The 13,037-nt window shown below is 43.0% G+C and overlaps 1 protein-coding gene across 1 annotated transcript; it reads left to right on the forward strand.

Moving 5' to 3' along the window:
* The first annotated feature begins 1,431 nt into the window (after positions 1–1,431).
* Positions 1,432–12,332, forward strand: RBX1 (ring-box 1). Its single transcript, XM_052668686.1, has 5 exons — positions 1,432–1,571; positions 3,749–3,827; positions 9,478–9,548; positions 10,868–10,953; positions 12,158–12,332. Exons 1-5 carry the CDS (start codon positions 1,494–1,496, stop codon positions 12,168–12,170), a joined length of 327 nt encoding a protein of 108 aa, XP_052524646.1. The 5' UTR covers positions 1,432–1,493; the 3' UTR covers positions 12,171–12,332.
* Positions 12,333–13,037: the final 705 nt, after the last annotated feature.

Below are 13,037 nucleotides of genomic sequence, written 5' to 3' on the forward strand. Positions count from 1 at the left end.
AGTTTGTGGATGACAGCAAGTTGGCTGGAAGTGTGGATCTGCCTAGGGGTAGCAAGGTCCTTCAGAGGGATCTAGACAGGCTGGATAGCTGGGCTAAAGCCAATGGGATGAGTTTCAACAAGGCCAAATGCCAGGTCCTGCACTTTGGCCACAACAACCACAGGCAATCCTACAGGCAGAGTGGTTGGAAGACTGTTGGAAGAGGAAATGGACCTGGGGATATTGGTTGATGTTCAGCTGAACATGAGCCAGAGGTGTGCCCAGGTGGCCAAGAAGGCCAATTGCATCCTGGCTTGCATCAGAAACAGTGTTGCCAGCAGGAACAGGGAAGCAATTGTCCCCCTGCACTCAGCTCTGGTGAGGCTGCACCTCGAGTCTGGTGTCCAGTTTTGGTCCCCTCGCTGCAAAAAAAAAACATCGAGGCCCTGGAGCGGGTTCAAAGAAGGGCCACAAACCTGGTGAGGAGTCTGGAACACAGCCTTATGAGGAGCAGCTGAAGGAGCTGGGAATGTTCAGCCTGGAGAAGAGACTCAGGGGAGACCTTACTGTTCTCTATAACTACCTGAAGGGAGGTTGTATTGAGCTGGGGATCCGCCTCTTCTCTTGTGTAACTGGTGATAGAACTAGAGGAAATGGCTTCAAGCTGTGCCAGGGGAGATTTAGGCTGGACATTAGGAAATACTACTTCTCTGAAAGAGTGGTCAGGCACTGGAATGGGCTGCACAAGGAGGTGGTGGAGTCACCGACCCTGGAGGTGTTCAAGGAACAGTTGGACTTGGTGTTGAGGGACATCTGGTTTAACGAGAACTATTGGTGATAGGTGGATAGCTGGACTGGGTGATCTTGTGGGTCTTTTCCAACCTTGGTGTTCCTGTGATTCTGTGATTCTCTTTGCTGCCAGACAATAAAGGATGATTTTACACTGGATAATAACTCCAGGCCGTATGATTGCTGCTGTGTCGCTGTTACCCGCTGGCAGCCACCTCCCCACAGTAACACCAGCCGAGTTGGGATGACTGTAACATTATACTGCGATCATTTAAAGCAAAATGGATGTTAGCATTTCTCTGACACACGTATGCACTACTGTACACTTTGTTAACGTCCAGAATGATTGCTGAGTTTGGGGTGGCATCACCATATAGATTTAAGGTTACAATTAATGTTTTCATGTAAAGAAATCTTTCAAACTGTGCTCTAAACAGCGCCACGGCCCGCCGCCCCGCCTACGACCATCCACCCGACTGCCTCCACGGCTCTTCACTAAGGGAACCCCGCCCTGCGCGGCGCCTTTAAACGCCTACCCACGTGACCACGCTCCCGGCCTCCCCAGGGCGCCGCGCTGCCGCCGTCCCCACGCCTGTTGGTGACGGAGCTGCTGCGCAAGGGCGGGGCCTGGCGGAAGCTCCGTTTACCCTTTCCGCTCAAGCCTCCCTGCGCCCCTTTCCACCGCGCATGCGCACAGAGCGGAACGGCCTATTCACTCATCCAAAATGGCGGCCGCGATGGATGTGGACACCCCCAGCGGCACCAACAGCGGCGCCGGCAAGAAGCGCTTCGAAGTGAAGAAAGTGAGACCCGTTGGCGTGGCGAGTTCCACTCGGCCGGTCCCAGCGGGAGAAGGGAGGTCGGGAACGGCCAGGTGGCTACGAGCAGGTCCGGGCCGCGAGCCGCCTGCTGCTCCCCTCACGGAGCCCGGCGTTCGCTTCCGCACCGGCGCTGCAAAATGGGGGGGAGGGCTTGCGGAGTTTATTGGCGTATGTCCTGGCCAATGGGTGAGGCGGATCTCCGCGCGTGGAACGGAGATTGGCCAATCAGAGGGCGCCGCCGCGCGGGCGAGGGGTTGGGGAGGGGCGGGGCGGGGCTAGTTGTGCCTGGGCCCCGCCGCCCTGAGCCGAGGGCTGATCGGGCTGAGGGAGCGGGTTGGCGGGCTGTTGCTTTCTCTTCAGTCCCGGCCGCTCTGGCTCAGTTGTCCCAGTGGCCCTTTGTGGTGCGAAGGGTGCTTTGCACGCGTTTGTGTGGCTGCTTCTTTTTGTATTCTTCACAAACCAAGTCGTAGGGGGTCAGCAAATGCTGTCTTGTCACCCTGGTTTTCTTTGCTTCCCCCAAACAACCATAATATGGCTCTTTGGCCTGTCGGCTCCAGTGTGGCTGCAAGCTGAATGGTGGTAAAAGACCCCAGGTTCACTTCAGCGGGGCCCAGAGGTAGTTAGGATATGCAGTTCTAGGTGATAGCAAGTGCCATGAAGTGCCAGTGCAACAGTCCTGCTTGCAAGAGTCACCCTCAGTATGCTTTGTCATCTGTAGCAGTTACCATACAGCTATCGCACTCCTCACTATCGCGTTTTCTGCTCCCCTGTGAGGTGCTGAGGGCTGCCTGAGGCCTGTGTGGCTCAGTACAGGCCTGTGGGTCACAAGAGAGGTGGTGGGATTCAATAGCCAAAGTGTGGCAGCCACAGAGTCACAGGATTGTTAAGGTTGGAAAAGACCTCCAAGATCACCCAGTCCAAATGTCAGCCCAACCCCACCATGCCCACTGACCACGTCCATCAGTGCCACATCCACACGGCTCTGGAACACCTCCAGGGGTGGTGACTGCACCACCTCCCTGGGCAGCCTGTGCCACTGCTGCACCGCTCTTTCTGAGAAGAAATTTTCCCTAATATCCAACTGTGAAGGTGCTGAGAGCTTTATAGTGACTCCTTGGTGTATGGATGGAGACCCTGAGAGATGAAATCTATGCCAGAAGGCTGGCTGGACTTGTTAGATGAGAAGAAGATCACTACTCACTTACTTCCCAAAACATCTAGTAATAGTATTGGTGGTACTAATGAAAAAACACTTAGCAACACTTGGGAGTCTGCTTTCATCCTTCTGAATTTGGAGCTAAGTGGAAGCAATAGAAACACTTATATGTAAATGGAATAAAGCAGGGAAGATACACTCAATAAAATACTGAAGAAGTAGAAAGAAGCAAAATATTCAGCCTATTTTATAAAGTAGAAACAAAGACTATCTGTCTACCAGTGTATAGATGAGTTTGCCTTCAGTATTCAAAACAATCCATGAGTTCTGACAATTTACAAAGGCCTAATTATGCTGGGATGATTTAGTTCTTTTTGGGGTGAGGAAGAAGAAAAAGGTGCTATGTTTTTCTGCATAGCTTGTGTCAGAGTCTTTCTCAATTGGTTTTCTAAAGTTGTCATGAAATTTTCTAGCCAGACCTACTGAAGTAACACAGAACAGATATCCCACTTTTCTTACCTTCATATTTTTAAGTAAAGTTTTTGAAAGGTTTGTATGGAAGCACTTCCAATTTTTTTTTAAATTTATTTTTGCAGTGAAGATGGTTCAGGAGTCACTGAGGGACAAAGTTAGAGGTGATTCTGGTTGTTGGCTGCATCTGTTCTGAGGGATGGTTACTAGGAGAACTGCTGCAAACGATAGAAATTCCGACCTTAGGATGTGGCATGAGATGCATCCTTGCCTCCAGATTATAAATAGAAATGCAGGAAAAAAAGAACAGAGAGAGAGACTGGGAAAGGTATCTGTTGTTTCTGAAACTAGAAGGAAACATTGAGTGTGAGAGGTATGCGAGAAAGAATTACTCTAGAGCTGTAAGATGTGTGTTTTTTAATATCCTAACTTCCATTTCAGAAAGAAGTGGGATCTTGAGGAATAACAAGCAGTTCCGTGTGTTGTATATTGAATAAAATATATGTTTTTCTTCTTTCTCCCCTCACTCTAGTGGAACGCAGTAGCTCTGTGGGCATGGGACATTGTGGTTGATAACTGTGCCATTTGCAGAAACCATATTATGGATCTATGTAAGTAAATGATGGTGCTTACAGTTTTGATGTGTACAAGATATACAGTTGAAATTTCCACTGTTCAGGGTGTATTTCAGCAAATTTGGTTCTCAGTTCAGAACTAAGTCTTTCAGTAACACTACTAAACCCTGTTCTATGTAATGCTGAAGTCCTGTAATCTGTTTTTGTGACCTCTGTCATTCTGCTTTCCACTCACCCTTTTCTTTTAAAAAATAGAATCACCTGGTATCACAACTGCAGAAGAGATGATGCTGGTTGGTGTATTTTGAATGCAAAAAAAAGAAAAAGAGGAACAGAGTAATAATGCAGAGTCTGTAGAAAGTGAAATTATTCGTGGTTGGCAGGTATAATTTACAAAGAGAGGTATTAGATTGTAAGGGTTGGGATGTTGGAGTAGCTATCAGCTTTTTGATGGCAACCATTAGAATGAAATCATGTTCTGCTTTCTGTGTCTGACTGACCAGAAAAGATTCAGACCACTGAATTGTTGACTCCTCATTCCACAAAAGCTACCTTGCCTAAATTAGGGTTATATTATAGGGAATTCTGTGGCTGCCTAGAGAATCACCTGTTTGTTTATGAAGAAAATTATAAAATCCTGAAACCAACACCAAAGCATTGCTAGTACTAATTCACTTTTTTTTTTCCTGTGTACTCTCAACAGTCCAATTAACAAATATACTTACTACTTAGGAAAATAAAGTGATAGTGGGAGTAAGTATAATAAATTCTATTGTGAAATAGGTATCCATACATAAAGTCTCTGGCTTTGGTGCAATTGAGGATTGGTAATAAGAACAGAACCAATTTTTTTTATCCTCAAAACTCTGACAGTAGATTGTTGGCACAGTAACTGTCCATGTTCTTTCAGTGGTAAGACACAGAACACCTTCTAACATACCCCAGATAGGAAGTCAACTGTACTACTAATATGGGAGGATTGTGGTACCTCAAAAAGCAAGACCTTCAGGACATGACAAGGGCCTGTCATGATTTCTTTGTGGTAGCTTTGTTTCACTTTCTTTTTAGTAGCCCTTGGAAGCGCTGCTGATGGTAACTTACTGTCAGTGAGCCTGTGTGAAAATTAAAAGAAGCAGGGGAAAAAAAAGAGCACACTGTGCCATGCAGGTCTGAAAGTGGATTAAGCAAGCTGACTTCTTTACTTGGAGTCAGATCTGTTCTCTTTTGAGCCGGCTGCTGCCTGTCCATCGCTCACTTTATTCCTGCTCATTAGAAAAGGAGTGGTAACATTGAAGGCAAGAAGGTGAGAGGGGTGGCTGCTGAGGACCTTTGACATAATGATTTCCTTTTAAGAATCTCAAACCTATACCATCCCAAAAGTGGACATCATTGAATACAACTTATTATCTTAGATGTTTGTTTTGCTAGAGAGGAAATATATAGCTGATGGGTAAATGGCATTTTAAAGATTGGTTAGAACGTAACTTACGTTGAAAGAATTTATATATGCAATAAACAAACACGTACAGCTCTGTAATTCAAGATAATCAAAACGAGTGGGATGCTGGTGTGTTTCCTTCTGCAAATCTGCCTCAAAATTAATGCCACCTCTTATGGGAGATCAAATAGAGTCTTGTGTATTTGTTGGCATTGATAAATGGCAAATAGGAAACAAGAGGATGAAGGGAAGATTCAGAGGAGCTGGGAGGAATGTGGACAGATGTTACTTTCCAGTGGTGAATTTCCTTTGTCAGTTCTTTTTAAAATAAGTAATAATTAAAAAATAATAATAATAAATAAATAAATAGATAAATAAATAAAGAGGCCTGCCAGAATTGAGGTTGGGTGGAATTGAAAGAGCATGGACATGTTCGGAAGAACATCAAAGGAAGAGAGCACGGGTAACTTAGTTTTTGTTTTGTTTTGCTTTTTGAGTTGCTCAAGCATAGCACCTTATTAGTTAGGGCATAATCAATGTTATCAAAAGCCCAAACTGCAAATGATGGACCAAAATTGACAGTATACAGAGTAGAAGTGGTATCTAAATTGGTGTGCTTAGTTCAGCGTTGGCTCTGGATTTACTTACTTCCTTGTTACAGATCATTAATGATATTAAGCAACATCTTAATTAGATTTTCAAACAGAAGATGTGAAGTGATGGGAAATAGAGGAAAAAATGACTAGATTGTGCAGGGAAAAACAGCACAAGATTCAGTTTGATAAAGTGCAGGCCAGGAATGTCTCCCTCTCCCAGTGATGAGGAGGAACCTTAAAAGGGAAAACATTAGAACAGTGATAAGTAACGCCAGCCACGCTAATGGAAGGTTGTTAACATTATGAAGTTGAGCATCCAAAAGTTAGGATATAACAATGTTAAGGCTTCGTGCAGTTCTGCTAATGCGCATGCATTACGACTTGGTTGCTAATAACAAGGACAAAGGATTCCCCTGGCCCTCACTGTGGCTCATGTTCAGCACACAGAAGGGATGAGTAGATTTCCAGTGGTTTTTGTTCTTTTCTGAAAGGACCCGGAATGTGTTTAGATTTTCTTTGTGCAGTGATTTCATCCAGGGTTTGCTCTCTGCTGCGATGGTTGCAATGTGGCAAGTTTGGGGAATGTTAAGAAACACCATGATCAGAATAGTTGGTTATCTTGTCCGTGGAATGTGGTACTGTAAGGTGATTGGTGTGCTTTGAACTGTATGAAATGTGCCATTGAAACAGTGGTCTCTTTCTCTGACAGTAAGATAGAAAGTATCAAATGTGATATTCTGGTGTCACAGAGGTAGACAAATTGATTAGAATCCAAAGAAGAATCTCAGAGTGGTTTGCAGATTGGTTTATGTTGGCTTTTTGAGAAGGGCAGAAGAACTGAACTAAGTCTATGAGGTTTGCTAAGTCATGTATGTATAGCTTGCTAAGTTGTAAGTAGGAGTGGACAATGATAGCTGTGCACAAATATCTTGAGAGTGTGATACCCAGAGGAAATACTGAGCGTCGTACAAAGGGGTTATAAGTAGAAGAAATCATACGACAACATAGTGGGAGGAACCTAGGGTGAATATTCAAATCATTCTTAAACTGAGAAAATTACATGGAGAGAGTTCAGAAAGCCTTCTGGGGTTTGAAAAACCAAGAGCTCATTCTGCATGATGGAGGTAACACATGTACTTCAGATTTCCTAGTCTGGTTATTTGTCTTTTTCTGTCTCTGGCGTAGTACAGTATGTGTTGTTAGCCAGGGTATGTACAGTTCGTTCTGTTCTCCTCAATAACTCAATATCTTCAGGGTGTAACTGCAGAAAGCACTGGGTAAAGAGAAAGGGGAATCCCTCAGTGGTTACCCTTGCTTAAGCAGAAGCCATTTTGAAAAGCTCTGTCATAAAATTCACTGGTTCAGTGGGCTGTGACTTCAGCTGTATCTCCCTGAGTTGAAATGCTTCCATTGCCTCTTTTCACACTTATTTACGGGTAGTTTGGGTTCCAGCTGTATCTGCCTGCTCTCACTCCATCAAAAGCAAAGCAGAAAAATAATACTTCAGCATTCCTCGAGTTACTCTCTGTCTCTTATCATCTCTTGGGGCAGCAGCCATTAAATAGCTCATCTTTATTCCATAGCCAGAATCATCAGCTTCAGTTTTCTGAGAGTTTGCTCATTTTTGTTGCAGAGGTGATATGTTGCCCCTTTTTGAAATCGGGCAACTGGGAGACCGGAAGGTGTTTCAGCTTTGGGAATGCCTGCTTTTGGCAGCTGCAGGTAGTAGTGTGAGCAGCAGCATCTGGCCTGTTTGAGGAGGGAGTTAAATCTGAATGTTGTGTTGGGAGGGCCTTACGTCACCACAAGGGAACTCCTCAGCTACGTGTGATTAAGATCATCTGTTCTTTTAGGCTTTGAGGTCTGTCATCTTTTAAATTATTCTTGCTGGTCAGCATCATTTGCATGGAAAGATGTGAAAAAACAAAATAAGTATATTGTGTAATTTCACAGGTTTCCTCAGTTAAAGTTTGTGTAACAGCTGACTTTTCTTGCTCTTTCTCTCACTGTTCATCTTGTCACCATTTTGCCTTATAGACTTGTGGCAAATACTTCAAACTAAAATTATACCCCCCAGGATACTTTGTGATACCGTGAGTCTGTACTGCAGTAACACTAAGATTGTTGTAGCAATACTGAGCAGGAAATTTAAACAAGTGCATGTTTCACCAAAATGATTGAAGCTTTTCAAGGTCCTCGAGCATCTTCCCTTTTCTGAATCAGATTTATTTCTATTGCTGAGTGCAATGAAGACATCAGACTCTTCAGCAGTTGGATTTTGTTCTCTTTTCTCTTTTTGGCAGGCCAGAAACTGAGCTTTGGACTTCTTGCTTTTGTACATCATGTCTTGATGTAAAACATACAATATGGGTTCATTCAAGCAATGCAGAACAGTTGTTGCTACTCAGTTTCTTTATATGTCTGTCTCATTTTGAATGATATCCTGTGATTGAGGTTAACCAGTCCCTTTCACATCTCTTGAAGAATTATTTTTCCTCTTATCTTGTTCACCTCCACACCTGAAGGAGTGTGGAAAATGGAGGAGAGGATGAATAGGGCAGGAAAAAGTAAAGATCATATACTTCAGCTAAATGCACGGGCTTGAAAGTTATTTTATTAATCCTTCTTTTGTGAATCAAACAGAGGACTGGAACTCCTTCAGGCCTTTTCTTTGCCAGGAAAACAGATCTGCAAAAAAATAAAGCAACAAACCCATGTAGCAAGTTGTAAACTGATCATTCCTAAACCTTTTGGGCATGACCTTTGGAAGAAGCATCCTTTAGCAGGAAGCTAAATTAAAATATTGGTCATGTAGGTTTGTGCTGCTGACTGTAAAGAAGTTGGAAATGTCTTTTTATTCTTCTGAAGCTTCATCTTGAACTGGAGCTGTGAGTTGGTTTGGCTCTAGAATGGAGAATCCAATCATTGTTGGATTTATTTTCCTAGAGGTGTCCTTCCTTCCTTTCTCCTTGTGCTCTTGGGCATACCACCACCTGACACAAAACTTAAAACCCAAGACAAAACCATAAATAATCTTTGGGATCATGCTAGGTACTGAGCTCTTAGCTGTAAAAAGTTCAAAATAGCAATTTAAAACTTTTTTTTTCTACTATGTATTTTTAGGCTATACTTACACAAGGCTACAGAAAGGAGAGAGGAAAGCCTCATCACTGTGTGAGCTAATTCATTTGTAAATATAACTGACAAATGTCTGACAAGACAATTAATTTCTATTTAGAGAAAGCAGGATAAGAAATCTGGGTGAACTTTTCTTCACCTAGTTGCTATTGCAACTGATTGTCAGGATAAATGCATTAAAACACAAGAGAACAAATCAAAAATATTTATCCTTAAAGTATGGAAAGCAGACAAATGTCACTGATAGATGAGCTAACTACTCTTGCTGTCTGGAGCTTTGGAATACTAAACATGTAGAGGAGGAAGGGCAGTAGGATGAAATACATTTTAATCTGGTACTTTCAGAAAAGCAGTACTCGTGAAACCAATGGCTCTTGACACTTTCTGATGTAATAAATGCAAGAGAACAAAGAGTTTCCCCACCTCAGCTCTTTATAATGAAGAAATCTACCAGTTGGTATTGCACGTATGTCTTCTACTCCTGCATATGTATGTTTAATCTTTGTTTTTACAGGCATAGAATGTCAAGCAAACCAAGCATCGGCTACATCTGAAGAGTGCACAGTTGCATGGGGCGTCTGCAATGTAAGGGAAGCTCTGATTGCTGAGTACGCGTGCGGTGCTGTTGCCCTCTTTTTCATGACCAGGGACAAAGATTGTTCTGTGAAATATTTCAGATATCTCCTGGGGAGAAAACACGAAACAATGCACTGTTTGAAGTAATCTGTTCAGTGGCATGTGTAAAGGAGAGAGAAAAATAACTGAGGAGTGGAAGGTAGAAAGGTATATGTGAAAGACAAGGGAGGAAGATGAGCCATTGCCTGTATATTTTGGCATTGTAATAGGTGTTTAATTTTGAGCGGGTTTTCCCTCACCAAGGTGCTGCCTCAAAGCTATGTTGTTTTTTTTATCTGTCCCCAGATAATAGGATTACTTAAATTACTTAAAAGCAGCGCGCTTGATTTGTCCTTATGCAGGCTGATCCAAGGAGTCTATATGGAGTAGCTAGGTGGTTTGCTTTCCCTTCTGAAGGAAGGTGAAATTAGCTCTAGTGTATCATCTCCACTTGTTCTCCATTTGTTGCCATATGCACTCCTTCACATGCGGTCCCACTGGCACGTGAACTCAAACACACAGCACATCTGAGCTAGCTTGGACCTGAGCTGGAAGACCTGATTTTCCATAATGGAACAATAACTACCTGTTCCTTCCCCCCCTCCTCACTGTGCTGTGGGACCAAGTTACAGTGAGATAATACTGGAGTAAGATTGTAAATGTGGCTGTTCCGTTCTGTCTGTGAAAGAGGAAAGTGATTTTTTTCACCACGTGAAAATATTCTCATGTCAAAATGGAGATTTCTGTGTGCAAGAGAGAGCACAAATGGAAGCTTGTTTTTAGGAGCTGTTTAAGGCATGGAAGAGAGTGCCTGTACTAAACACATCACAGAGATTTTTCTAGTTTTGCAAGTTCATTTATATTCAAGCATTACTTTGTCCAGAAGATTGGCAGAAAGCTTCAGCATATATACAGACATACGTGCAGTCCTTGCTGCTCACTGTGAAATCTTCTTTGTTGTCTTTCTGATTATGCTTCTTATCAGCATCTGCTCTGCCAATTTTAGCAGCTGCTAAACTCTGTATTCTCTCCTTCATCAGAAGTCAGTTGCTTGCCACTGCATGTAGTGTGGAGCAGGCACCCTGCTGCCATTTCCCTCACACTCCATTCCTCTCGGAAAATGTAGATCAGTTCCTTGGTGTTTGCCAGTGAGGAGCACAATCAGTCCTCCCCAACTTTGTCTGCAAACAGTTGCTCTGTTCTTACCACGATGCTTTGCACGGTGATTTTTACACTGAGATATGTCTGTGTGTTCTGAAGTATGATGTGATTTGGACTTTCTCTTCCAGCACGCTTTCCACTTCCACTGCATCTCTCGCTGGCTCAAAACTCGCCAAGTATGCCCACTGGACAACAGGGAATGGGAGTTCCAAAAGTAGGTATCCTGCACAGATTTCAAGATGAAAAATCCAGTTGTCTTTCTGCTGATAGAAATGAATATCAGATATGTGGATACTCTCGCATTTGTGGTCTCACATAGTTGCTGTTGGGAAAGGTTGTTTTTTTTCCACCTCGCTGATTGATCTCACTTCCCTTAATGACCTGGTGTGAAGTGAGCTCTGAAGGAAGCCCGGATAGTTGTGGATGTGGAAGTTGTTAAAAGGCACTGGTTTCTATTGACATTCTCTCAAAACAACAGTGAGCAGAAAATGGAATTAGCTGGAAGTGGAGCCTTGGGTGAATGCAGTACTGCCCCGTGGGCTGTTGGGGTTTAGCAAATGACCCGAATTATGCTTCTTGCGTTTCAGAGCATTTATATAGAGGTGCCAGAAGTCTTATCGGATCCCTCTGTATTGCAATGATTTGTTTTGTAATTCTAATAGGATCAAAGATGAATACAGCTGATTTCCTAGTATTCTGAAAGTAGATGTCCACGTAGCCTTTGTCACAGCCTTGACCCATTTATTCTTTATTTAAACATTCTTTTTTGTTTTGCTTTGCATTCTTCAAAGTTCTGTTATTCGAATAAGAGTGGGAGGTAAAGGGATGTGGTTTTGAGGGGTAATTGTACATTGATAGCAGTTAGGAGGTTTGTTATTTGCTTCATTCTGGGCAATTTATCCCTTTTCTTAACTGTGAATTCACCTTCCTTTTTTTTCTTTCCTTCTTTTTTAAAACGTTAATTCTAACCAGTGTTTTGATATTACAGTGTTTTAGTGAACACCTAATGAAAACAAGCCTTTGTTGCCTGGCTAGTGGCATTGCACGGGCAGCATTATGAGCAATGGGGACAGGAATGAATATCTGATGAGCACTCAGTGATACATCCAGGGATGTCACAGGCTTTGGCCTCATTTGCACTCAGGGTATATGTGAAGTGGGATTCAGGACAAAAGATAAGGATACCAAGGGCCTCTTGCTTATGAAATCCTGGAGAATAACGAACAGTCTCCCATCTAACTACTATCCAAATAGACTGTTTGGGGAAGTGAAGTATGGAGAGTTTCCTAACGTTTTCATAGCATAGCATTTCACCTCATCTGATTTACATGCAGATTGGTTTGTGATAGAAGAGGTCTGTCCAGATCAGTGCTACTATTACACATTTTTTAAGCATTAATGTATTTCTGTGTTTGCAGGTATGGGCACTAGAGATGGTCACCATCCTTCGTATGTCGTCAGCCTCCGTTGTTGGTGTCAGTATGGATTTGTCTTAGCAGCTTGACAAATCAGCAATGTATACATTCTGCTTTAATCTTAATTTTGCCCTATTGTGTACCATTGAATAAAATCTTGCAGGAGCTCCCCATCTAAGTTTTTGTCTGTCTTTCTTGAGCGGTAAGTCAGTGAATGAAAAGAAAGTTATCTGGAGACTTAAACCAGGCAGCTCTTAAGCAGGACAGCTCTTCTTGTCATCATGCCCAGGTTTTGGCTGTGGGTTTGGTCTGACTCCCACGTGACTTAGAACCACACCTCTGGCTCAACAAGGTCGTCATTCAGCTCTTTCATGGAGTGCAGTGGACGCAGGACATGGCCCCAGCTAAGGTAGTTTATGCAGGTAGCGTTTCATACGGACATGCTTTCTTGCAGCTCAGTTAAAATAATGGTATGTATGGTTAGTGGTTAGTGTCATTATTAGAAACTACTCTCTATTGCTTCTGCTCTTTAGTTTGACTAAACCAGCTCCCCTACGGAGGAAAATTTCATTACCTGCTCACAGTTTCAAGCATTTAGCTTTGCAGACATTAACTAAATGTTAGATTTTATCAGTGGTCATAAAACACTTCCATGTGTCAGGTGAAAGTACACTGGGGAAATTCACCTGCAAGATTGACTGCAGAGCTAAAAATGAGCAGTGTGTGAACAAATTCACTCTGTGCTGGTATTATCTCGGTTCAAGCCTACCCGCAGTTCTTACTGGCCAGATGTTGTTACTCTGAAAACTACATCACATTTCATTTGGTACCTGCTGTATCAGATGGTATCCTCATTCCATCAAAATTTGGTCCCTGTGTTGAC

The sequence above is a fragment of the Tympanuchus pallidicinctus genome, unplaced genomic scaffold (genome assembly GCF_026119805.1).
Source record: "Tympanuchus pallidicinctus isolate F22 unplaced genomic scaffold, pur_lepc_1.0 scaffold8, whole genome shotgun sequence".
NCBI classification, from domain to species: Eukaryota; Metazoa; Chordata; class Aves; order Galliformes; family Phasianidae; genus Tympanuchus; species Tympanuchus pallidicinctus.